This window comes from Coccinella septempunctata, chromosome 5, assembly GCF_907165205.1.
Source record: "Coccinella septempunctata chromosome 5, icCocSept1.1, whole genome shotgun sequence".
Classification (NCBI taxonomy): Eukaryota; Metazoa; Arthropoda; class Insecta; order Coleoptera; family Coccinellidae; genus Coccinella; species Coccinella septempunctata.
Window position 1 is genome coordinate 36,273,311 of NC_058193.1, and position 25,703 is coordinate 36,299,013.

General features: G+C 36.6%; 3 protein-coding genes across 3 annotated transcripts; 1 reads left to right on the forward strand and 2 right to left on the reverse strand.

Moving 5' to 3' along the window:
• Window positions 1–77: 77 nt before the first annotated feature.
• On the reverse strand, window positions 78–25,563 carry LOC123314127. Its single transcript, XM_044899246.1, has 40 exons — window positions 25,322–25,563; window positions 25,052–25,262; window positions 24,860–25,000; window positions 24,624–24,792; window positions 24,364–24,569; window positions 24,123–24,290; window positions 23,640–23,761; window positions 23,442–23,562; window positions 22,914–23,132; window positions 22,728–22,857; window positions 22,292–22,547; window positions 22,081–22,231; window positions 21,879–22,012; window positions 21,448–21,682; window positions 21,249–21,392; window positions 20,749–21,195; window positions 20,584–20,659; window positions 20,374–20,524; window positions 19,059–19,263; window positions 18,639–18,817; window positions 18,398–18,583; window positions 17,572–17,672; window positions 17,406–17,515; window positions 17,015–17,301; window positions 16,817–16,912; window positions 16,047–16,088; window positions 12,897–12,998; window positions 12,195–12,394; window positions 11,926–12,143; window positions 11,305–11,557; window positions 11,027–11,250; window positions 9,629–10,969; window positions 9,272–9,543; window positions 8,827–9,213; window positions 7,418–7,546; window positions 7,233–7,356; window positions 7,042–7,175; window positions 5,176–5,315; window positions 1,573–4,198; window positions 78–1,236 (listed from the first exon to the last, which is right to left on the reverse strand). Exons 1-40 carry the CDS (start codon window positions 25,498–25,500, stop codon window positions 1,107–1,109), a joined length of 10,746 nt encoding a protein of 3,581 aa, XP_044755181.1. The 5' UTR covers window positions 25,501–25,563; the 3' UTR covers window positions 78–1,106.
• Window positions 13,917–14,917, forward strand: LOC123313498. Its single transcript, XM_044898408.1, has 2 exons — window positions 13,917–14,237; window positions 14,642–14,917. The coding sequence occupies exons 1-2, from the start codon at window positions 13,949–13,951 to the stop codon at window positions 14,683–14,685; spliced, it is 333 nt and encodes a 110-aa protein (XP_044754343.1). The 5' UTR covers window positions 13,917–13,948; the 3' UTR covers window positions 14,686–14,917.
• On the reverse strand, window positions 16,747–19,709 carry LOC123313496. Its single transcript, XM_044898405.1, has 9 exons — window positions 19,524–19,709; window positions 19,280–19,463; window positions 19,059–19,228; window positions 18,639–18,817; window positions 18,398–18,583; window positions 17,572–17,672; window positions 17,406–17,515; window positions 17,015–17,301; window positions 16,747–16,912 (listed from the first exon to the last, which is right to left on the reverse strand). The coding sequence occupies exons 1-9, from the start codon at window positions 19,572–19,574 to the stop codon at window positions 16,813–16,815; spliced, it is 1,368 nt and encodes a 455-aa protein (XP_044754340.1). The 5' UTR covers window positions 19,575–19,709; the 3' UTR covers window positions 16,747–16,812.
• Window positions 25,564–25,703: the final 140 nt, after the last annotated feature.

A 25,703-nucleotide genomic window follows, 5' to 3' on the forward strand; every position in this document is an offset into this window, starting at 1 on the left:
CAAAACGCAGCGATAGGCTGAAATAAGCGGCTTTGTGTGCTGTTTCTCTGTTGTATGGAAAAAATAAAAGTTTTAAGTTAAAATATATATTTTATTTTCTATAAAATCTCAAATTCAACATACAGGATTCTAACAATTCACACAAACTCAACTCAAACATTTTCTAAAACATGGAGGTGTCGTTGTGAGAAGATCCTCGAGTTCAACTGATTATTAAAATATCAAATATTCAACAGTATTTTAATATGAAGGTATTTATTTTCGTATTATATTTCGACTTCAATCCAAAAAATATCCATAAATAAGTACTTGAAATAAATAAATAAAACCGCAAACAAGATAAAACTTAATAAATAAAATTCTTTAGGTTAAAAAAAGCAAACAACATTTACATACACTTTACTAACAGAAAAGGGTCACTCTGTAAGGATAAAGCATAAATACTATATATATATTCTTGAAATAAATCTCAATTTAGATGAGTATCAGTAGAGTTTAATTGAAATGTGAAACATCGCACGGTTTGTTCACTCAAATGAAGAAAAATATTTATAATAAACAATTTTTCATCAAATAATAGTTTGAGGTGAAGTATAGCCACAATATTTGTAAAAAAAATTATTTCACCTTCGAGAATGGATACTTACTGTTTGAAATAAACAACGATGAAACCCTTCTAAAATATAAAGAACTTGACAAAATTAATGAGCTCTTGATTAGTTATCAACCAAATACTAAAGATGGCAGTGATGAAATATAATTTTTCAATAACAGAAGTATACATCCCGACTTATTAAATATACAACATAATTTTTCGATAATCACATCAAAAAAGAAAAGTATAGGAACGAAATTGGAGTCAATCAAGAATATCAAGATACAAATTCTCTTTGTAACTGAAGATAATAACTGATAATAAATACTACCTAAAAATAAATTTAATATCATATATCGTTCATTGAATATAATACATTTGGCACTACAAAGAATCCAATTTAATTCAATGATTCGGATAGTGAACGTAGAAAAAAATTATATAGGAAAAAATAGTGTTAAATGAAAAAATATACTTTTGATAATTGCTCATAGTCGTAAAGAGATTATAATCAGTGAAGTCTAGTGAAGTTAGTAGGAGGAACTACGGAAGTTGTGGGCGACTCGACGAGTACACGCTCACTGCTTGGGGACTTGGATGTCATTCTGTGAATTGATGAAGGCTTCAACAGAGAACTGTTCCTGCAAAATAAACAGATGATACGATGCAAGTAATCCGAGAAATCAAACTACCAAGCTCAATTTTGAGAGGATTATGCGGATCGACGATGGAAATCGAAAAAACGGTTTTTGAGTTATTCGAATTTTGCATGAAAGTTTGTGGGCACCAGACAGTTCGCAATTTTTGATCTATCGATGTGAAATTTTGCACGTTGGTGCTCATCTGCAGAGTTAAGAAGTCTATCAATTTTGGTCCAGCCGTTTTTGAAATTGGGGGTTACCAGTAGAAGTATAATTTTTGCCTTGAATTTTTCCCAAGTACCAAATAAAAATTATAAATGTTCATTTCCAACTCACCTCAGTTTTGCAGCTGAATTGTCCTCATCCAAAGTACTTTCAGAATCCGAATATAAACTCGATGTATAGTTCGATTTGGTGTTATACGGTTGGTATTGACCGACAAGATTGACATAATCATTCAACACGGAAGCACTTCTGTTGTAAGGTCTGTATTCCTTCCTTGTCTGAGGGTTAGACGAGGTACTATTCATACGATCGAACTTATCGTAGTTGTAAGATTTACGATCTAAAGATCCGTAGCTATTAGGCGCCCTCAGCCCTAAATCTTTGTACAAGTCCAAATCCCTGTAACTTTTCATGTAGGTCTTCGTATGCGGCTTTTTCTTCTCGTTGAATCTCGTATAGAAACTCTTACGTCTTATCCTGTCGATCACAGATTCACTTTCGTCTCCTGAATAAATTTGGCCATTTGGCGACATTGGCGAGTGCGCATCCGAACAAATTGACCAAGAATCACAGCTCACGTCATCCGAAGGTGAGAGGTATTGGGAACTTTGTCCAGTGCCGAATGAATTTCTCTTATGTTCTAGACCTCTACCGTAGTCGTAACTAGTTGATGGCATGTGCTCTGATATTCCGGGCTCCGTCTTACTTCCACGTATCTTCGAGAAATCCAATCTCAAACTCTCCTTATCCGGTTTATCACTGTCTTTTTTCTCTCTTTCAATATCAGTTTCCGCACCGAGCTTTGGCGGATCTTGAATCACGTTCTCCAGGTTCAAACTTCTTCTGAAAGACGTAACCGGTAGTTTGGATTGTCTTGATTTCAGATCCTTACTCGAACTCGTAACCTTCGTTTCAATTTTTCCAGGTTGGACGATATTATCAGATATATTAGACTTGTCGATTTCACTCGCCGATTCATTTTCGTTTACACCTTTAGCTTTTATATCTCCTTCGATTTCGGACGACTTAGATTTCAGTTCAGTTTTCGTCTCAATTTTTTTCTTCTTCACCAATTTCTCGTTCTTTTTGTTTTCCGTTTCTTCGTATTTTTTAAACAGGCCCAAGATCTTCGTTACGGACTTTCTCGAAGCCTGTAGGGGTTTATCCCGAAGTTGTACGTTGGATAGATCTTCGACCGACACAGCTCTTTTTATCAGTCCAGATTCGGTGCAATGTTCGAGGTTTTTCGGCAGACTTTGCTCCCTCAATTTCCTGATCGTGTTTTCAACCGCCGAATTTTCTTTTATTTTATCCGGAGACGAACGGAATTTCTCTAATTTCTTCTCGATGGATTGTAGTAGTTTATTCTTGTGCGCTTTCTCTTCTTCGTTTATATTTTTATTCGTTTCGTTTTTATTCTCTTTGGTCTTTTCCTTCGAGTCTTTTCTCACGAATCCCTTTCTGAATTTACTCAATTTAGACTCTTTCTCCGGTGATATTTTAGCCTTTTCCGGTATCCTGGATACAGGTTTAACCGATGAAGACTCAGCCGGGTAACTCTTGGGACGTGCCAATTTAGATATCCTCGTTTTTTTACTCGCATCGGTATTGGCCGGAACATTTACGTACTCTGGGAGATTGGTCGTTTTTTCGAGAACTTTATTGTCTAAAAATTTAACCTCGTTTCTCGTTTTATCCAACGCAGAACTCGATTCCGTTTCCTTGAAGCTGCTGGTAGTACTGTTAGAATTTTCACAGTTCGAAAAATCCGAATCCAAGTTCTTCTCCATACCAGGCGATCGTTTCCTGACCGCCAGTCTTTCCTTTCTCTTATCGCGTATTTCCTTCAGAACCTTTTGCGTTTCAATCTCTCTTTCTTTCTTTTCCTTGACAACGACGTCTTCGTGTTTGGGAGGATCGAAAAAGTCCGGTCTTAAAAATCTAGAAATGCGTTTAGTGGAAGAGGACGGTTTTTTAATATCAGTCTTGGAGGAATTGCTCGAATTGGTAACCGTGGATTGGGAACTTTCGTAAGATCTAACAGGTCTGGAATATCGAAGAGGGACGTCGTCGGTTTTCGACGAAGAAGAAGGACGGCACAAGGAAGAATAACTATCTGTGGAGAACCCTCTAGAGCTCAGTTCGCTATCGGGATCTCTAGCGCAAGAGGATAGACTCTCCGATAAGCTTGAATCTGGACTATATATCACATTTGCGTCTGTTCTCGTCCTGAAATAAGGTCGGATCTCGCGATTTGGTGTTTTCAAACCTCGCACTGTGACATCGTCGTTCATTTGGTTATCTCTGAAAGGAGACTTCCTCTCGCTTCTGACGTACGACTTCACTGGTAAGAAAGATTTCGTTTTGTCCAAATCAGATTCCTTGTTGTTCGCTTCCATCGGGTGTTTCTCGTCTACATTAGACGTTTTTGTTGTGCCATCGTTGGAATATTTCCTCGGCAACGTGGACGACAGTCGGTCCACCGATCTACGATTAAGCGTGCTACTTGTATTTCTACGGGGTTCATAGGGATTGTTATCGGATGAATTTCTAGACGATAGGGTGCGATGCAACTTTCGAACTTCCGAGGGAGCAAGCTGCGCTAGCAATTGCTTCTGCATTCTTCTGGTTAGTGCAGGGGTTAGATAAGATAAAGCCATGGATTCTTCCTCGGAAAGGTTCAATTTTTTGAGATCCAAATCCGCTAAATTGAGATTTTCTTTCTTCGTGTTTTTATCTGAAAAAAATTCGCTATGAAGTTCGTGTGGCGGAGTTCGAGCAACTGGTTTTCAAACACAAAACACCAACGGAAAAAGAAAAGGTTCCTAACCTACCTTACAGAGTTAGTGGATTTTTGGCACAAAACATCTGCAGCTGCTTGAAAACAAAAACCAGTAACGAAAATTAGTGAACATGCCAGAAAAACAACGAAACTCAAACAAGTGATGTGCTGGGTATTAATCGACTTGATAAACAAGTAACAAAATACATTTTACATGTAGGTATCAAATTGGTGCGTGAACTTTTTATACTCAAAATATGAACACGTTAAAATCAAAGTTCAAAATGGTTTTTTTAGATGATAAATTTCATGGAAACATAAATAGTCATGGTGAACAGTGTTGAACTGAAAAAAATTAGTGAATACATGCAGCCTACCGAGTCTGTGTTGCAGCAGGTAGCCAGGCAGAGTTAGTCGGTGCCCTTCCGAATGGCAGGTCCACAGGGGGGCACATGCACCTTAACACGCACTCGCGCTGCAATACACACAACACTGTCACGGCCATGCTTTTATAGATGCCACCGGCATATTCTGATGTCGTTTGCCTTTTTTCACAACATGGCCATAAACTGTGTTGTCATTTTGTGTCCACTTTGTTAAAAGACTACAAACATTCTTCTAAGGTGCCAAAAAAATTTCGACTATTCAATTTCAATTTTCGAATAAAAAAATGCAAATATCTGATCAGATTACATCAAAATATCCCATGACATGTGTACGAACTATAATGGAGAGGTTTACTAAGTTGAAATTATGGTGAATTTTCTAAAATAAAATTAATCGAGAAGAAAATCAAAAGTATCCAATGCAAAAACTTAGTCAACCACTATGGGGACAAAAATAGGGTGACACAAAAAGGTTATAAAAAAAAAACGGTTGAATTTTCTTCCACAACACAACTATGTGGTACAACTAGGGATGTGTAAGCTCACCTCCGCGTGGCACCTCTCTATCGGTCATGACTGCATCTATGTCGGTTGCTAGATCTCGGCTGGCACTCCTACGCCAGGGCGTGTTGTATGTACGATCAGCTGACCTTTCACGGCTGAAGGTTCTCCCTAGCGTTGTATGTCTGTAAAAATTGTCCTACTGCAATTCCGGTATACAGAATAAAAGCGAAAATGGACCGGATGAAATGTGGAAAACTGAATTGAAAAGTGCAGAAGGAGGAATAATAATTGAGTGACATAATTTGCATTACACTACCTTTCCTAGATTGATTATTATGAAATAATTGATATACAGGGTGAGTCTTTGACTCGTACAAATAATTTAACAGTAGATTCTTAAGTTGAAAAGAAACACCTTTTTCCTCTACCATTTTTTCCGAATCAGCTGTGTTCAAAAGATACAGGCTGTTGAAAAACCATAAAAAGAATGTTATTTTTGGTTCTATCTCACAAACTGTTTCATCGAATGAAATGAATTTCGGAATATAGGTCTTCATTTATTTGATGAATCTTTTTCGATCACAAGATATCACCCACGTCTTCCAGTTTTCTCATTGTGACCATTATGTGCCATAAAAATACCAAAAATTCTAAGGACCCAACTCTTGAAACTAAGTTGGATGCTATTTAATGAATATTTGAACGTTTTGTAAAATAAGAGTATTCTTCATATTTGCTCGTATAATGCGCCGTTTTCGAGTAATTTGATGTTCAAAAATTAAAAAATATCTGTGGAATTGGGTACTTTGGCTGAATACAACTCTGTTTGAAAAATCCACAGATGTGTAGTGTCACAGATTTAGCTAGTTTTTCCAGGGGTGGCACAGCTCATTATGAAAACTCAAAATGGGTATATATTTTTATGAGGGACGACTCGGAAAAAAAGTTATAGGAAGAAAGTGTTTCTTTTGACCTCAATCTACTGTTAAAATATTTGTACGAGCCAAAGATTCACCCTGTATTAAAATAATATGATCTTCACCATGCGGGTTTCATACTTGGAATAAATTCAGTAAATCAAAGATTTCGTACAAACCATAAGAATAAATTTTCACCTGAAACTGTGAAAATCATGAAGAAATGGGAAAATGTTAAGTGAGTAAACAAACTTGATGAAAAATATGGAAACATTTGAAACAGTCTCAAAATTTATGAACTCCCTCAACTCTTATGGAGCAAAATTGAGATACTAATCGAACTATCCAAAAATATCAACAAAAATATCGTTCATTTACTGAATTTAATCGTATTCAGAGACTCGCTGTATTTGAAATGTAAAAAATAAACACATTCATCTGAACTCATTCTAGAGTAACGATAATATCGAAAAATGGGATCAATTCCTATCGACTACATGCGTAATGCTGTTGGTTGACAACGAAGAGAAATATTCTGATCGATTCAAGAGTTTTTCAGAGACTAAAATGAAACTTTGCTTGTATTTGATCACAAACTGAAAGTATCTCCCAATTCAACCATTTTTAAAGCAGTTTTAAGATGTCAATGAACAGCACCTTGATATCTATACTTCCAACGATTAAGTATAAAAAGTAACTTCGAAAACAGTGACAATCTAAAGAAACCTTGCGCATATGATGAAGTGAAAACAACCATCAAACTTACTTAATTGTCTTTACCTCTCTTGTATAAACAACTCTATAGTGAGAGCTTGAAAAATACGAGAATTGAAGAATTCACAATCCAAACAATGAATTCTTACGGTGGGTTCAAGCAGACCTCCTAAGAAATTGACCAATCTAATGACCGGATGGCAAACACAGATCGGTCCCCTTCTTAGTAAAGCTGTACGAACCCAACCTCACAAACATAAATGAAAAACTGACCTACCTCGAGAAGGGATCGATTCTGTTATGCATGTTCCAAAAATTGGTACCATGATCGAAGTGGCTCAACAGTCTGCCGCTCGGAAAACCGGGCCTTCCTCCGTCCTCTACATTCAGCCTTTGCGTCAAATCTCTCACCTGAGATCGAAGAGATTCGTCAATAAAAATACACGCGATTTTTTTTCTTCGTCTTACCCTCGAGAGCAACGTCGAGAACAGATTTTCCGCCGTTAAAATATCGAAACCGTCATCGTCGTCGTCTTCTCCAGAGCTGATAGAATCGGCGTGTTCAACGCTGGCCTTTTTCGGTCTTGTACTCCTGAAACACACCGGTAATATTAAATGCACGGTTTTTTTTTCAAGTCGTCGGGATATCGCACCTCAGCCTGTGCATATGGAATGCGTCCCTCCTGGAGTCCTCTGTGTCGCTGTCCTTACCGAAGGAACTGTGTCTGTGGAGGTTCGTAAAGGGCGATTCGTCTTCAGAGTCCTTATCACTTAGCCTGGAGCTGGAAGGAATTTATCTGATGTCATGAGGATAACACTAATGGAATTTTTGGGAACGTGTTAATCCATGCCTCAACATGGAAACGAAAATACGCTTTATTAGTGGTCCGTTTTTTGTAAAAAAACATCCTTAACATTTTGCCTGCCAAACAAGTAGAAAGTTTGTCTTCAATTGTCAATTACGATGAATTTTGAGTTTGAATAATTAGAACTGGCTCTAAATTAAATCCAGCTCGAAGGACCAAATGTTTTACTATTGAAAAACGAAACAATTGAGTATAGAGAATGAATCTTTGACTCGTACAAATGTTTTAACAGTAGATTCTTGAGGTAAAAAAAAAACACTTTTTCCTGATAAAAAGATATAGCCATTTTAAGTTTTCATAATGAGATGTTCCGCCCCTGGAGAAACAAAATTACCTTCAGAATAATAACTAGCTAAATATGTGATACTACACCTTTGTGGATCTTTTAAACAGAGTTTTATTCAGCCAAAGCACCCAATTTTTCGAATTTCACAGTTATTTTTTATTTTTGAACATCAAATTACTCAAAAACGGCGCATTATACGAGAAAATATGAAGAATACTTTAATTTTACAAAACGTTCAAATATTCATTAAAACTCAGTTCCAAGAGTTGGGTTCTTTGAATTTTTGGTATTTTTATGATACCTAATGTTCATAATGGGAAAACTGAAAGACGTTGGTGATATCTTATGTTCGAAGAAGATTCATCAAATAAATGAAAAACTATGTTCCAAAATTCATTCCATTCGACAAAACCGTTCTTGAGATAGAACTAAAAATAACATTTTTTATAGTTTTTCGACAGCCTGTATCTTTTAAACCGAGCCAATTCGGAAAAAAATAGTAAAGGCAAAAAGGTTTTATTCGACCTCAAGAATCTACTGATAAAATATTTGTACGAGTCAAAGACTCACCCTGTATATTGAATATTAATGTGAATCACTTGGGTTTCACAAGTTATTAGAATTTGAATAACTAGATTTACCTCTTTATTAAATCCAGCTCGTAGGACCAGATGAGTTACTACATATTCAAAAATAACTTCCATAAAACTGCGATAGTTCGAATAATGCGAATATAATTTTTTTTTTTAATCCAGCTCATAGGACCAAATGAGTTACGAACGAATTAAAAACTTCGATCTCTTGGGTTTCACAAAACTGAAGAAGCCCAAATAATGAGAACTGATTTTTTTTAATCCAGCTCAAAGGACCAAATTTTTTTGAACTATTCAAAAATATATCAGTTACTAACTTGAATCTCTTGGGTTTCACAAAGCTACTCTTGATCCTCGTCGATGAACTATTCGCCGATTCGCTTGGTTCCAAACTGCCTGCTCTAGGGGTAACGTAACCACCTCCCTCTATGGCAATCGGAATAATATATTCCCTGGGGGACTTTTTGATAGGTTCCCCGGATGTGATGGTTTCGGTGTCCGATTCTTGCGTCGACTGTCGGGAAAGACTACTGGACCTCTGAGAGATGTTCGATCTCTGGGACTGGAAAGGTTTGGGGACTGAAGGCTTAACAGGAGGCGACTGCGGGCTTTTACATTCCTTATTGTTATCGATTCTCTCGAAGGAGATCGGTATTATCCTCTCCCTCGCTTTCGACATGCTTTCCGGTTCTAACGATGAAGCTCTGGAAGAAAAATTGGAAATGTCATTACGGTATTGGAGTTAATCAATTAAAAACTTGCCTAAAATTGACGGTAGGGCGTCCAGTGATTGGCACAATGACTTCGCTTCGTTGCGTCGAATATTTATGGGGAGCTTCCACTGGATGCGCCATCTCAGTCTTGAATTCCATCGTGGCTGGCTTGGGAGAGGGGTAGTTCAACTGGATCTCGGCCTTCGTTGTCTTGCGACGGGGTAACGTGGCCGACTTCAGGGTGATCTCAGCGGAAGACACCTTCTCGTCCGGCATTTCACGCGGGGGCTCTTGCACCTGGTGAGGTTCCACCTTATCAAACTGAAGTGAGAATACCCTATTTATAAATCCACCCTCGAAATAGATTTCCTTCTTCAAACTAAAAAAAACACTTTAATCCACCTACCTGCGGTCTTACAAACGGCTTGGGGGCAACAGGAGCCATAAGATTACTCGAGATCGTCCCAATATTTCCCGAGGCCGATCTTCCACTGACCCCGAAAGGCACAGGGGGTTTCCTCACCATACAGGGCCTGGATTTCGATTTTCTCGCCCCCTCCTTATCTAAGGCACTTGAAATTATACTCACAGCATTTCGTACTTTTTCCTTTCGATCATCTACAATCACAGCTTCAGTATTATCATCGTTTTTCATTTCAGTTTCGATTTTTTCTCGTTTATCCTCAACCTTCTTCTCGGGCAAAGTTTCAGCTGGAACAGGCGATTCCACCGATTTCTGTTTGTCCATACCGAAGGACTTTTTGGATGGATCAGTCTTCAGTTTCGGAACAGAAGACGAAGTCAAACTGGCTTTCCTTTCGAATTCCTTCTTGAAACCATCCACACTCACACCGGGGATTATGATTTTCTTTGGTTTTTCAATCGGTGCCTTGGGGGTTTCTGTTGGGCTCATCATGTTCTGGAATTTTTCCGCGGCTTCGAATATTCTCGATCGTCGCCTTTCTACTGGTTTGGCAGGAGTTTCTGTCGGTTCATCGTTAGTCTCTTTACTAACAGGCATTTCGACTTTCTCTTCTTTTTCGGGAGTTTCTTTAGGTTGAGCAAAAGATTTCGTTTCTTCTTTATCGTTGGCATTCTCGTTTTTATCCGCCAACACTTTCTTCTTCACAATTTTTTTCTTCGTGGTCTTGTTACCAGATTTTTCTTCGTCCTTCTCTTCATACGGTTTGGCAGACACTTTTTCCTCTAATTTTTCATTTTCCTTATTCACATTATTTACAATATTTTCTTGACTAGGGGTTTCGTTAATATCTTCTAATTTGGTACTTAGGGTAGTTGTTAAATTTCTCTTCAACCTTGTGGGTTCTTTTATCGCTTTCCTATTCGCTTCTTCGATAATTTCCGAACATGCGGCGCCTTCCAAAGATGGATCCTCAAGTTGATCGACTTCCATATCACGAGAAAGAGTCTGGGTTAGGGATTTGTTCAAAGGAATAGCTTCTGACATGTCTTCATCGTCCATTCCACCTACTTCATGCATTCCACCATGAACCGTTATGTCTGCTATTGTATTCTCTTTTATTATTTTGTCCTTTCTTTTCAGTCCCCTGTCGATATTGGCACGATCAGTGCTAACCGTGGATTCCAACTTTCTTTTTGGAGATTTCTCCTCCAGTAACATTTCTTTGATCCTTCGCTCAGCTGGATGTGAGAGTTCCATCAAGCTGCCAACTGACTGAGATCTTGTAGGTACCGTGGCTTCGTTCTTGGCTGAATCTTCTGCAACCTAATATTTTCCCAATTGGTCAAACCGATTTTTTTCTCGATCATTTGAAATACTTACATCTTCTGTCACCACTAGTTTATCACTCTCTAGTTGTGGAGGAGGCGGTGCCAGAGACAACAGGAGATCTAACCTAACCGGAGTCTGATTTGCCAAGTCTTCCGATATTTCCAAGCAATTCTCCTCGTAATTTTCGTTAACCCACCAGTGACTACAAATTTTCTCGATGTCAGCTCTGTGCTTTGGATTCACAGTGAGCATATCTCTGATTAAGGGTGACGCGGCTGAAATGAATTGAACTGTGAAAACCCGTTTTTGGTTTCATCAACAAAACTTACGACTAGGCTTTGCAGGTTCGAAATAATCCCCTTGAGATATCTGCTTTACCAGTCTCTTGAAATTACTGCCATCAAAGGGCATAGCTCCATAAACGAGGGTATAAAGTAATACACCCAAAGACCAACAGTCTACTTCTGGACCGTGGTAAGGTGTTCCCTTGACTATTTCTGGAGAAGCATAAAGGGGGGAACCACAAAAGGTGTTGAGAAGCCTTTGGTCGTCAAATACATTGGACAGACCAAAATCTGCAATCTGAATTGAAAAGGAAAGTTATGTATGTACTCTAAATCACAAGGTATGCTTTGTTAAATGCAATGACATGAAACATAATAACAATGAGGTTTCCTCAGTTCTGATGCCAAAACCAAATGGATAACTCGATAGGTGCCAAAGCAATTATTACAAGTCGTAGAAACAAGATAATGGAGTACTAGATAAATTCGAAGAAAGATCAATGGAAGACCAATATTATTTATCTTAAGAATAATGGATTTATTGATATAGAGTACTTCAGTAGGTTGAAGTGAATTGTTGGTATGTTTACAAGTTCTAGAAACTCATCTAGTGGAGTACTATGAAGAAATTTTTTCTATGTAGTTTGCAAAAAAAGATAACAGTACCTTTGCGTTGTTGTTTTCATCCAAAAGAATATTTTCGAGTTTCAAATCTCTGTGACAAATTTTATGCTTATGGCAATAGTAACAAGCGGTGGCAATCTGTCTGAATATCCTCCTTGCTTCCTCCTCAGAAAGCACCTTTCTTTCCGAAAGGTAATCATAGAGTTCTCCCCCAGCAGCATATTCCATTACCAGAACCATTTTTTCCCTATTCTCGAAAACTGCAAGCGGAACTTCTTAATACAGCTCATAAGGAAAAAGTAACGTTTTACCTTCGTATATGTGGATTATGTTGGGGTGCTGAACCGACGACATAATTTGAATTTCTCTCCTTATCCTTACCAGATCTGCTTCCGATTCTATTTTCGACTTTTTTATCGTTTTTATAGCCACCTCTTGTCCAGTCTCTTTGTTTATACCTAGTTGTACTTTACCGAATGTGCCTTGTCCTAGTTTCTTTATAAGATCAAACCTGGAAACAGAATTTTAACTGTACCAGAAATCTATTGTTTTTGAGTTCATATTATTTTGTTATTATGAGCACTTGTTCTTTACAGTGACTCTATACCCCCAATGGGGGTATAACTATATACCCCCAATGGGGGTATAACTACTTATAGTAGTAGCGCCATCTGCCGAGGGAAGGATACATGTTGGAGGACATGTTTCAACTGAAATTTTCAATCTGCTTGAGAAATGAGCTGAAATCTGGAATTGCGGACATATCAAATCTTGCAAACTGTAGTTAAATAAATGAATTAGGCAGACATACTAAATGGTTTTATTGAAACGAAAATATTTTTATGTTTATATAAAATTTTATGTGATAATAATTAGTATCTGGACAGTAGCCAGGAGGAAACGCCATTTGATGCAGAGCAACAAGTACCCAAAACTTCTGATTATTTCACAGGAAAAGATGTTATAAGAACAAATCGGTCTGGACTTAGCGAGAATGAAAAATTGAAACAAACCTTTGTTTCAGCTTTTTTCTGTGATTGTGCTGTTTGATGCCACTGTTATTCTCCAGGCCGCTCATGATGTTGTTGATATTCGGCTCCCCCACAACCATTTTGCTGTAAAAAAAAATTAATATGATGCAAATTAATAAGAGTATTGTAACCAAGGTGGGCTCGAAGTCGCTATTAGCGATGAATAAAGATTTGTTTGTAATAGATACCAGATATTGACATTTTATAGCTCTGAGATCATTTAGAGCAAACCTTCACGATATAAAATATAGGATCGTCCGATTTAAAGGTTCAAATCATATCTCGAGCACTTTCCACATCTCCATTCTACCAAGAAGAACCTTACAACGTTTTAATTATCTTTCATTCACGTGGATTCCCACACAGCAGGATTTTATTTCCACCCACATTTGGCGAATGCAGAAACGGAGACAGTTCTTCGTAATGAATGGAGTATTTTCGGTCAACAGGACATAAATAGGAACGTGGTATGCGAAAATTTTTCCTGTTACAGACTTGGTAATCCTTGGGAAAACAAGCATGGGATGCGTTCTCTACGCGCCTTTGTTTGGTGGGCGTTTGTAGTCTACAATCGTGTTTCATATGACCTGGTCCGATTGTTTATCGGAATTAATATGGGAATTTCTATCAGAACGATTGGATTAAACATTCTCGGTATGTCGGTTCAGGCAGTGTGTAGTGTTGACTGATTTAGGCTTTGGAGCAGAGATAGTCAACGCTAGGAGCTACTGAATTTCAAAAGATCTGATTGAACATATTTTTACGTTAACAATGACTAAAATGGAATTCAAATTTCACTCGCACCATAAATCAGATGTGTTTGTAGCCCTTGTGAAAATAAGAATGGGGATTGCTGGTACTCAATAGGTTTAAGAACGCAACCTTCTACGAGAGGGCGCTACATCTACAAAAATTTGAGTAGGGACCAGGGGAGGGGCCGATTGGCAACACATATGAAGGATCTACGAATCAGAAATTTCCAATTTGAGGTTCTCTTCTATCAAAGATCAGACATTCCTTTGTCGAGTAGTGGAATGGCAATAACGGAAGTGGAGAATGAACCGGAAACGGTCGATACAAGAAAGAAAAGCAACGTCGGAAGTGTTTCTCAGCCAAAACTCAAAGACCATGACCGATGCCGGCACAAGCGTAACTATGATGGTCACGTGGTCGTTTATTCGTTCTCCTCTAGACGGAAAAACATCGGGCAACAGAAAAAGATACTAGAAGATTCGATGTGCCGATGTAAAAATAGTCGACAACTATCCCAAACTTACCATTTGATGCGAACGAAAATAGAATCGGATATCGCTGTCATTAGAGGTAATGAAAGTGGTCTACGGTAGGTGCACTACTTTCAAATTGGAGGTTTTCGCCTATGGGCTATTGTCCGCCGTGGATTATGGATTTATTGAAAATTGCGAGGCCTAATTGAAAAATCTCGGTGCAGAATGACAAGTACAGGTTCCGAGAACAGTTAAACAAAGAATATTATGTTACTAATACATTAAAAATCCTTCTGCTCATCTTCCATCTGGTTCCAATCAAAATAATGTTGCATATCTCATTTGTAGCTCTTGCTCGGAATCAATGAGACCTTTTCTTTTAATTTATTTATCTAAATATGTTATGGAAATATTCTTTGAAATAATCGTGATATCAAATGAGAACAACATCCAACGATATTGGAATGTTTTGACAATTTCTGATATACCTAAATGTTTCAGGCACTCAAAATCAAAGGAAAATGAATTATATGTTGAACTTCTGATGCGATCTTCCCCATAGCTGTAGCCAGAATCCTGATTCTGGGATACTGTTGTATACCAGGATACTAACATGAGTTGCCAGGTGCTACTGCTTCTCACCTGAGCGGTCAATCTTTATGAAAAAATAGGATATGCAGAAAGGCAAAATCTTTCCACTGTCTCTAGCATAGGGATCCTAACAACATAAACAACACACCTTTACTCCAACAAGGGTCATACGGTCATTTTGTTTCACAAAATGAAATCATCCCCAAAAAAACTGTTCTTGAAACTGCATTTCAAGGGCTTCCTTTTTTTCCTTCGTGGGAAATTCCTAGCTTGGGTGCATCAGTGCAACTGAAAATTTTGATAAAAATCCGGAATATCATCAGATCCAATAAGATGACAATAAACCCCAAAAATTCTCCACCAATCATATTTTAGGTGGATTGATAATTTCTATCAACATGTATGAGTGGGGATCAAGTTTTCCCTGAATCTTTATTCTACAGTTTCTCTAGTGTTTACCTTGATTTTACAGAAGATTAATCGAATCTGCAGAAAATCACATATACCTTTACCATAACAGAACCTTTGTACACTGGATAATGAGATAAATATCATACTGAAATCACTCGAAAAATCATTGAATGATTGCATTACCAAATGGATGGTTTAATTCAATTTGTAAGGTTTGGGGAATAGGAGTCAATTGAGTTCACTTTTATTTAGTTTTGTGTGGGTGTATATATGATTCAATAGCTTTTTTCAGCTGTTCCTTGACACCAACCACAGTACCAATGAATCACACACACCTTTTTGTTTCATTTCTGTTTTTCATTGTTCAGGGAACACATATTGATCGAAAAAATGTTACACACAAGCTATCGAAGAATTATACAGAATAAAAATGTAAAAGGTATGATTGTGCAACAGATGAAACTATTTATATTTATAAGGAATGTAGGTACCTCTGAAAATGGAAAAATTGACCATATGATTGAATCTGAATGATCAGAAGTTTATTCAAACAATCCATTTTTTGGAATCAGTAAATTCCTTCACGATTAGGTTCTTAGTTACAAATTGGTATTGGGTATTGAATTCCAATTTTGTTTAGAATATGGAAAAACACAAGATCAATAAAATGATTTGTACTCATAAGAATTATTTATAAAAATTGGAATGTGAGGATTGCCAAGAGTTTAAGTAATCAAAAATTTATAAAACATAAATCCGATGAAATCAAGGGCTCGTACACAGATGTCACCTAACCTAATTATAAAATAATCATCTAAAAATATCTACTTTTGACATATAATACGACAACAATCAATTGGATTTCCAAATCAAATCTTATCATATTAATGCACAATGCGCTTACCCGCTATGGTATTTTAAATCAAAGCAGAATTTTAAATCGCACCTACTCCGTCACAGTCACTGAACTCACAAAATAACTTCAATTAGCGAATATTCCACTCATCTATAAGATTGAGCACAACTTTATAACATGTACCCACAACATTTTCGTATTTTTACTTGAATTCATCGTATTATTTCACGAATTATTCAAAATCGCGATATATGACTGCCCACCGTAGCCGCCATATTTTCCCAGTTTAAAAATAGACCACTGAAAACTCGATGGAATGTGGTCGATTTGAATTCGAGCGCGAACCAAAATGTGAAAAGACGAGACACGCTGGAAATCAAAAATTCCTTCCTAAAATTGTCATTGTTTCATATACGGTTATTCTCAGGTAGCTAATTAAGGTTAATGAATTGGTGTTAGTCATCATTAAAATCGAAATTCATTCGCTTTCTATGTACTTGCTCTTGTCTGTGATGAATAGGACAGTAACGGACTTAGCACTTTAGCCCTTAATTTGAGTAACTGGAAAACGGAAAGCTACATTCTGTATGAATGAAAACGAAACGTTTTACTTTTATTACGAACCCTTAACAACCTCGTAATGCGAGAACGAAAACTTAGAACTGCAGTTACCAGATATCTCTTAATTTCAATTCCATTACATCCTTTGGTTGGGGGGTAACATTGAAAAAATCAAATGAAGGCAAAGTAATCAAAAACCAATACTCAGTATGTATATTGAAAACATATAAAGAATAATAATACTAAGAATATTCTACTTGTTATATTGCTCTTGGAATAGTTCCTTATAGAATTTTCCCATATCTGGCATCTGTTCACAAGTACATTGTGTGGTGTGGTATTGTTCACAGTCCCTGAAAAATTTAAGAGAGATCATGTAAACTTCTGCATGAATCTTTTAAAGATCTCATGATAACTTTTTTTTCACATTTTATATCTGTGAGTATCAGCCTTACCCAATCTCATGACACATTTCTTTCATTTCATCAAAATATCTAGGTATACTCTGCAATGTTCTAGATATCCTCTGATGTAGTTTCTTGGAAAGGTTGCCCTTTGACTCTGGTATTTCATGAGCTGTTGCACAAACTGACTGTCCTATATGGGCCTTGCATTGAGAACAGTTTTTTTGGGCCTTATGAACCTCTGGACGTAATTCCCCAAGTTTTCCATCATTCCTACGCGCCTGATTCATCAGTTGATTATAGAAAGTTTTGTCTGGGTTAGCCGTTGAATAGAAAACCTATAACCGTCGATAAATTTTCATTTTATTAAAAAAAAATAGTTTAATGCATATACATAATTATTGATTTATAAATTCAAAGTATAAGGAATATTGATGTATACCTGTTTATCGTCATTCTGCTCGGTTATTTTGCTGCTAAAAATTCCACTGTACTTCTGACAAACAGCACATGCAGCCTCAGCATGTCCACGTCCGCATTCGCATATACGATCTGTAAAAGCATTTTTTTCAGTCAACTAGAATTTGAAAATTGTTATCGTCTTGTACCTCCTGGTTGGCAAGGACCTGTTGTAACAGGCTGTCCTAAAGCCTTCCTCAAGCTTTCCTTCAGTATTTTACGTATTTCCATGCCTCTGTCTGGGTGTGTTCTTGAAAAATACATTTATAGGTGTAATAATCAAATTTGAGAAAAATTTTTTACTTGGAAGATGGTTAGTTGCACATTAGAATAGATGAAAGTTGAGTGCTATTGCAGTTGCATTCAGATGGAATGGATCGAATGAAATCAACATGATAATTTTTTCTAATCCAACAGAACACACCTGCTCTGAAAAATACTGCAAGCTCTATCAAACAAGTTTGGTAGAGAGTGACTTCTGCTGTTATCTTCCAGGGTGCTAAATAATAAACAAATTTATTCCTATCACACTAATATTGCTCAAAAAAATATATATTAAGAAGTTGTCAAAGTATCAACTCTAGTAGTTAGTACCTATGGAGGGTTGTTAGGTACCCTAACCTTATCCACTCTTAGTTGCCATTGGTTTCCGCGATGCATACAAAACGTTTCTTAGAAACGGTGTGTGAAAGATTGCCTATCGCTCGGTAACTAATGACAATAAACGATTTTGACAATTCTTTATAGTACCCTTTAGTCATATTGGGCTTTGCACATGGGTCAATACTTAAGTGATCTGTGAAGAAGTTCCTGAGCGTTTGCTATGTTCAAGTATACGAAAAACAAAAATACTATATATCAAACATCTAACCATCAGCTTATTGATCTTCAGTAGTAAATAATTTTTGACATAGGAGTCTAACTAAACAGGATCCTGAAATGACCTATTAATTTTTATTAAACCAGTAGTATTACCTCCTAGGTCCACCATAGGGGCCTCCATCTTGCCCACCATCCAACTCCAACTGGGGAGTGGGCTTAAGTGGCAAATCCAATACTCGCTGGCGCTGCAGAAAGCCATCCTCCACCTTTCTGTACCTCCACGGGGGTCTTTCGTAGACTCTACACCTCATCAGACACGTGGGTCTACATTTTTTATTCCTAAAACATCGTTAGAGGTGATTCGTGATCAGCTACATTGTAAACGATTTTCAACCTGTGTTGTTTACTGTATGAGTGGCACACAGCCCTGTGGCCTTTGGGACGTCCCCTACAGGACAAGATGGTTTTTGGGTTCAATACGGTGTTGATGTTTGGTTTTCGTTGGATGCAGGAACAAATTGTTTCTTCGATCGTGGTTTTGGTGCACACTTCCAACTTTGGTGCTAGTGTACCCTGAAAAACGAATAAACCAAACTAAAATTCTTTTAAAACGTCGTTTACTTTCATACAATAACAAACAGTAAAGATAATCGAAATACGATAGCGTAAATATAATAATTTGAGGGTCAAAGACCATGTGCAAACTGTCAGAGTCAGATTTTCTCATTTACATGGAAAGCTATCAGGTATGAGGTAGATTTATCTCACTTTTTGGGAATTGAAGTACATGTAGGTATGAACAGGGTGAACTTACAGGAAAAGCTGGTGTAGTTTCCATCAATAAATCTACTTCTGAACCACTGGGCACTCCTCCACAAACATTAGGGTAGAGGAATTCATTCAATGGTATTTGAAAGTATGCCAAAACATTTCCACATTCACAATTTTCCCACTGAATTAGCTCAACATACAGCCATTCTCTACCTAAAGCCTGAATAGTCAAATGCATCACCAAATTGCTTTTAAAAAACTTACTGAGTTGTTTACTGAGGTCTTCTAGATGATACTTGGTTGGAAGAGTTTTTGTGAATAAAAACTGTTCATGGAACAACATTGGAAAAGATGGTCGGAAGCTTGACGTTTGTACACATGAATCTAGCATGTATATTTGAAGAGATACTTGACCATTGGAACAGAGCCATACTCCAGGACAAGTGACCTGTATGAAATTTTTTTGACTGAATAAATTAACTGTTATGGATTTAGTGTTTCTACTTACTGCTTGGACGTCCAATTCTACTTTTACAATGAAAGCTTTCCGCCCTGCCATTATAACAAAGTATCCTCCATAATTTTTGTTGCGAAATTCAACCAAAAAATTTAAAAAACATTTCACATAGTTAAACGAAAGAATTGAGCTTTTGTCAAAGAGACATCAAATGAAGCGAAAGTTATTACCACTGTTGGCATAGTAACATTATTGATTGTTGTGAAAGTCTAAAAATATATGAATATCCACATTTTTAGAACGAATTCTAGTTTCGGCGCTTACAATTCGGTCAATATTGTAGGGAAAATTGTTTCTTCGGATTTCTAGTTGTTGTCTGAAACTCATAAGTAACATCCATCTTTTTTGGAACTTTTCGAAGATCAACTTTCGACACGCGTATCTCAGTGCAACCGTTCGGTCTTTTTTTAACTGACCCCATTCGGAAATTTCGGAATTTTTTAAAGCTCCACGCGTATCTTCGAGGAAAACCATAAAAGTGATATCTATATTTTTCACAATTTCAGTTTTGAAACTAGTTTTTTTTTTCTTCCCGATCAAAAAACTGTAAAATATAGATCCGATTTTCGAAGATAGGATTACATACATGCAATGAAACGACTTGCCAGAATCCATATTTCATTTATTGAAGTGCTTTCATCACAAATTCCAAATCTTTTGAATCGCAAATCTATTTATTTCACAAATATGCCAAATAAAATATCAGGAACTGTTCCCATATCTTTAATTGGGTTTTCAAGATTGATAATTTGTCGTTGTAAAATATCACTCTTAAAAATAGGATAAATAGACAAATCACAGTAGATAGTGAATGGTGCGAGTAAAAATGCTGAAAAATCACTTCAGTTGGTTAGAAGACGGTGGATAATATTCCATTTTTTTCCTAAATTCTTTCATATCACAGATGAAGTATTCCTCTGGGTGTCTTATTTTATCAATAGATGATAAGAAAGTTATCACAGGCTTCTCCTGCTCTGAGCAAATAGAACCACCTAAAAAATATATATAATTAAAACAAACTTCACAAGGTGAAAAAAAAAGAAAAACTCACCATTTTCCTTTCCGTTAATGACTTCATTAGTTTTTTGAGGACTTCCTTCCTCACTGTTGATATTGAAACCCACAACCTGAAAGAAAGATTTAACATTTAAAAACAAACATTATAAATGAAAGAAAATCACAAGCATATAATTAAATATGTAATTTATGATCTTACCTGAACAGTGAGCTTTTTATAATTCTGCTGGTTGCCTAAAATATTGGTATTCTCCCAAAACTTCCTAAGGTCTGTAATTCTAACAGTTTCAATTATAGCTATTTCTTTTTTCAGCCTATCAAACATATAGTCATCCCCTGTAATTTCCACCCAATTTCTGTTCACCTCTTCTTGTAGCACAACATCTGTGCATTGCTTCATTTTGATCAAATCCCTCTTCACTTGATTGAATTTCTTTTCGCTCATTTTCTTCAATGTCTTGTTCATCGTTCTGATGAAGTTTTCGATACGCTGATCAACATAACCCGTGGTATTTTTAGTAGCCTGAGCATTGACAGTGATCGTGTAACCAAGAATACCGAAAGTATCGCGCAAAGTGCAAAACACGTGGTATCCTAACTGTTCTTTAGTTCGTAAAATATCGAACAGGGGTTCTTCAATTATCATCTGAAATGAAGAACTGATTAATTGTATACTGGGTTTCACTCACTGAATTTTACCATTATCAATTCAAGAATCACGCTATCTTTCAAATTGAACGGCCCAGATTGATAATAATTGGTGACAATAGAATTGGAGTCGTTCTGGTTGAAAGACTGCACTCTGCAGCATTTTTCTCCTTTAGGTAATTCCCAAACTTTGAACTGCGAAAGAATGCACAATAAGGTCGGAATCTTAGAGCGGGAGGTCAATAAATACCTGGGGATACAATTTTTTGTCCAATGGTGCATAATTCAGATCTGCAATAAATTTCTCGGTCACCCTCAAAGCGGTATCTTTGTCAACATTGCCTTGCACTAAGGCTTTCACATATAGTTTATCGAGAAACTGAATGCAGAACTTTTTCATTTCTTCGTAGGTTATTTGTGAAATTATAGAAAACTTTTCAGTGGGTGTGAAATATTTATCCATGAGAAGGCTGAGTCGTAAATCTCTGTGAAATTATTACTCATCTTATGTAAGATAAAACAATGTTTTCTGTGAAAATATTCACTACACGGAAAATATGAGAATTTGAAGTTTTCAATAAATTCTTCAAGCAACAATTTGAAATGCACTTATTTTTTGATATTTTTTTAACCTTTTTACATGTTGAAGATATACCCAAAAGTATACAAAAGCTCACTTACTTTGTGAGAGTTGAAGGCTTGATAATTTTATTGTAGTAACTGTTAGCTAATTTTTCTTTCACCGCCTCAAACATAACCGATGTCAATTGTGATTCCACCAACTTCAAATGTTCGCTGATAACATCGATTAATATCTGAAATTTTTTTAAGCGAAGGGTTTTTTTTTCTATTTTTTTCAGTGTAGGTTTTTCATCGGACTCACCGGTAGCTTCTGATTGAACCCGTAAATCTTGAAAACGATTCCACGATCATTGGTACTGATCGAATAGAGAAGTTCAGCAACCTGAGCCGGATAAATATTCTCCGCGATTTGAATCATGAACAAGTTCATGAACATCTCCATTTTGCACACACTGGAAGAAAACCACAACTATCTCAATATCCTCCCGTTTAATCGCTTCAAAAATTCTTACCTGAGGGCCGATTCAACGGCTAGTGGACTTATGAGATAAAAGTGGTAATGTGCCGTTGGCAGTTTGAATTTCTGATCCTTCCTGTACCACAATTCTACTAACGATGTTTCCAGGATTTTTTCTGGGTACTCCGGGATATCTGCTTCTTCAGGTAATATTTCGAAATCCGTAGTTAGGAACGGATTGGGTGGAGGTAGGTCCATTTCGGGATCAGGCTTTGCTTCTTTCCACGTTTTCAGCCATTCAGGAGGTATTTCTGAAATTGTTATTATTTTATCAACACAATCATGGTACCTATTCTGAAAACCCATAAAATTAGCCATAATCCATTAAACACAGCATAAAATAAAAAAAATTAAAATATGAATATATCAACAGAAATGGAGTAAAATAAATAAAGAACAGTTCAACTTTCATCCACAACTATCTGCCTCACCTTTATCAGTGTATAATGTGCCAAACCATTTCTCTTTCTTATTGTAATCGATATCTTCATCATGGTTTTTACTCATAACGATCACATTCATTTTTTCAGGTACAAGATGTTCAACAACAGATTGAATTCCCTGCAAAACAACATTTGGAAATAACTCTAAAATGAAATACTGGAAAGTGTTGTTACCTCTGGGTCGTATTCGAAATATAAATCTGAACCGGTGATATAATCTTCAGATTTATAGAAATGCATCGCTTCAGATATTTCCTCCACATAATCCATCGGACTTTCTTCTACCGAGAATTTGAAAGAGATCTCCTCAATTGTTTGGAGCTCTTTGAACAACCGTTCTTGTGGACCCATTTCTCTCAACATATTAATGTAAGAAAATACAGCAGATATAACCTGTGAATAAATTCCAAGTAACAATCACATCTTGTGTGCGTGTAACGCTTTCTTCTGAACACTCTACAAGTCGCAATTTTGAAAATATCTAGCTCAGTTTCAACGAGATTACATTTATCCACAGTGTTGAAAAGCCTATTGATTTTGGTGAGAATCGGAAAAAACGTGTTGTGTTTTGAGTTGTTCGAATTTTCCTAAAAAATTGTTGTGGGCACACTCTAGTTCTCAATTTTGAATCTATCGATTGAAATCTTGCATGTCGGTGCTCATTAGAAGATGAGGTACTGTAGGTACTAAAAATTAACTTACATCTGCCATATGCTTAAGTCCTTCAGCAGTCAAGACCAGATTGATGGAGAATAAGGAGTACATAGAGTTATGTTCCATGCCTGTTTCACCGTTACCTGTGTAAATCGCGAGAGCCCACACCCTGAAAAACGATTCAATTTTGTGTCAAAGTATTCGGTTATGTTAAGGACCTTCATTTTCATCCTCCAACACACTTACCTTTTCTTCAAGAATGACAGCAGACTTCCCTTACCCTCATCCCCAATCAGCCATGATACATACTGATGAGGTTTTGTTCTATATTTGTCCAGTAAGGATGGCAGACACCATGTTAAATCTAGCTGATATAGAAATGGTCAAATCGAAAAAAAATTGTTAGTGGAACTAGACTAGGAGCTGTGAAAGGCGACTCCGGTCGCGGGAAAGTGAAACAGATGACTGAACTGTCATTGTTCACAATAATTCACTACATTCCAGGATATCAGAGTAATTTTCTGATATCATACAAAGAAATGTGAAGACAGTGTAGAAAATTTTTTTGTCAACAAAGTGCTATTGAAGCTATCAGATTTTTAAGTCAGGTAACATTGAATGAAGAAGACTGTGGTGTAAACTTTGAATAAATTTTGTGAATAAATAAGACAAATTTACCATGAGATAAAAAACTTAATGAAAATTTGATTGATTTATATGTATACAGACCTGACAAACATCCTTTTGGGGTTTCATATAATATATCCTGGAAAACTGTTCTGTATCATACACATTACTTCTATAGGACTCAAAATTATCTGCTGGTAATTTGTTGCAAGGAACACCAGAAAAGCATTCCAGAACGACATTCTGCAGTTCCTCCATAGGTAAACGGGCCTAAAATTTCAGAAAAAATTGATTAGACTTCTGCATGATGCATTTGACTGAAGTTACTCCTAATTTCATTTACCTGTATGGCAACAGTCATACGATGAGCTGAATAATGCCTCAGTCTGAACTCATGGGCATCATGGTATAATTTATCATCCGAAACATTGTCTCTCAATGTTATAAGGTTACCCCACGCAAAAGAATTGACAGGAGACTCCGGATTTGCAAGGCTACATAGCAGTTGCTCTTTCCTGAAAGTGTCTTTAGGCATAGCCATCTGGAATTCTACGAAGAATTAAAATTGTATTTGAATGAAGAATAATTGTGTTTTCTAAAAACCTGATTCTATAGCTTCTCTTTCCCTAGTCATTGCGGATTTATTCATTAAAGGTTCAATGAAAAATTGGGCAAATCTATCCAAGGCTTTATAAAGATGTTTTTCAAGACACTCAAAATAAAAAACAGTTGTTTCACAGTCTGTTGAAGCATTGTCAGATCCTCCTCGTTTCTAAAAATTAAGGTTCAATTGAGTACATACCTGGGCTACTTAAAATTACTCCGAGAATTACTCCTACCTTGATGAAGGAATCGAAATCATTTTCAGCAGGATATTTAGAACTTCCCATGAATACCATATGTTCGAGAAAATGAGCTAAGCCTGGAATATCTTTAGGATCGCTGAAACTTCCAACTCCAATACACAGAGCTGCTGCTGCCTGTATAAAAACTATTTAATCGAATGATGACATTATATTAGTGAGTTTTACCATTTTGTTTTCAATCTCGGATACTTTTTTCATAGGGGCATCATCATTTTCACTTTCACTTATTTGATTATCTGTATCAGAGCTTCCTGATTCTTCTTCAGAAGATTCTTCAATATCACTCTCCTCTTCGCTTGAACTATCTCCAGAATTATCTAATGGAGCTGAATCAGCTATCAGACAAGCGACAAGTCCATTTTCCAATTTAATAACCCTATGAACGAATATATATGCGATAACAGACAAAAAATAAAAATATTTCATGATCCTCACCTGTACTCTTTTTTATCGCTGCAGCTTTTTACAGGGCATGGGAGTACTTGGAAAGAAAATTTGGGAGAAATTTTCTCTGGTATCTGTTTTAGTGGTGTCACTTCATTCATGATTCTTCTTGGCAGTTTCTTGCTATTAATTTTCAATATATACCGAATATTCCTTGTGACAACCAACATGAAATTTATAACCTCATTTTTAACATCCCATCAAGATCAAAAAATGAATCAAAAACATAGATATACTAACCTAACCTAAGTTATAATTTCTATGATCAAAAATAATGAGAATCAATATTTGAGAGCGATTCACCACACGACATGCGCGTTGCGCGGGCGCAAGCGGGGGATCCCCCTAACGTTCCCGAAATCGATTTTGACTC

Excerpts from the sequence above, each read along its gene's own strand:
- LOC123314127 (XM_044899246.1), bottom strand. The coding sequence starts at position 25,500 with ATGTTGGTTGTCACAAGGAATATTCGGTATATATTGAAAATTAATAGC. Across the intron at positions 20,525-20,583 it reads CATTAACGGAAAGGAAAATG|GTGGTTCTATTTGCTCAGAG; the intron begins GTGAGTTTTTCT and ends TATATTTTTTAG. Across the intron at positions 19,264-20,373 it reads CCGTCTTCTAACCAACTGAA|CAATTTGGTGATGCATTTGA; the intron begins GTGATTTTTCAG and ends GTTTTTTAAAAG.
- LOC123313498 (XM_044898408.1), top strand. The coding sequence starts at position 13,949 with ATGGCAATAACGGAAGTGGAGAATGAACCGGAAACGGTCGATACAAGA. Across the intron at positions 14,238-14,641 it reads GGATATCGCTGTCATTAGAG|GCACTCAAAATCAAAGGAAA; the intron begins GTAATGAAAGTG and ends TAAATGTTTCAG.
- LOC123313496 (XM_044898405.1), bottom strand. The coding sequence starts at position 19,574 with ATGGCAGGGCGGAAAGCTTTCATTGTAAAAGTAGAATTGGACGTCCAA. Across the intron at positions 19,464-19,523 it reads TAGAATTGGACGTCCAAGCA|GTCACTTGTCCTGGAGTATG; the intron begins GTAAGTAGAAAC and ends AATTTCATACAG. Across the intron at positions 17,673-18,397 it reads CCCTATGGTGGACCTAGGAG|AACACACCCAGACAGAGGCA; the intron begins GTAATACTACTG and ends GTATTTTTCAAG.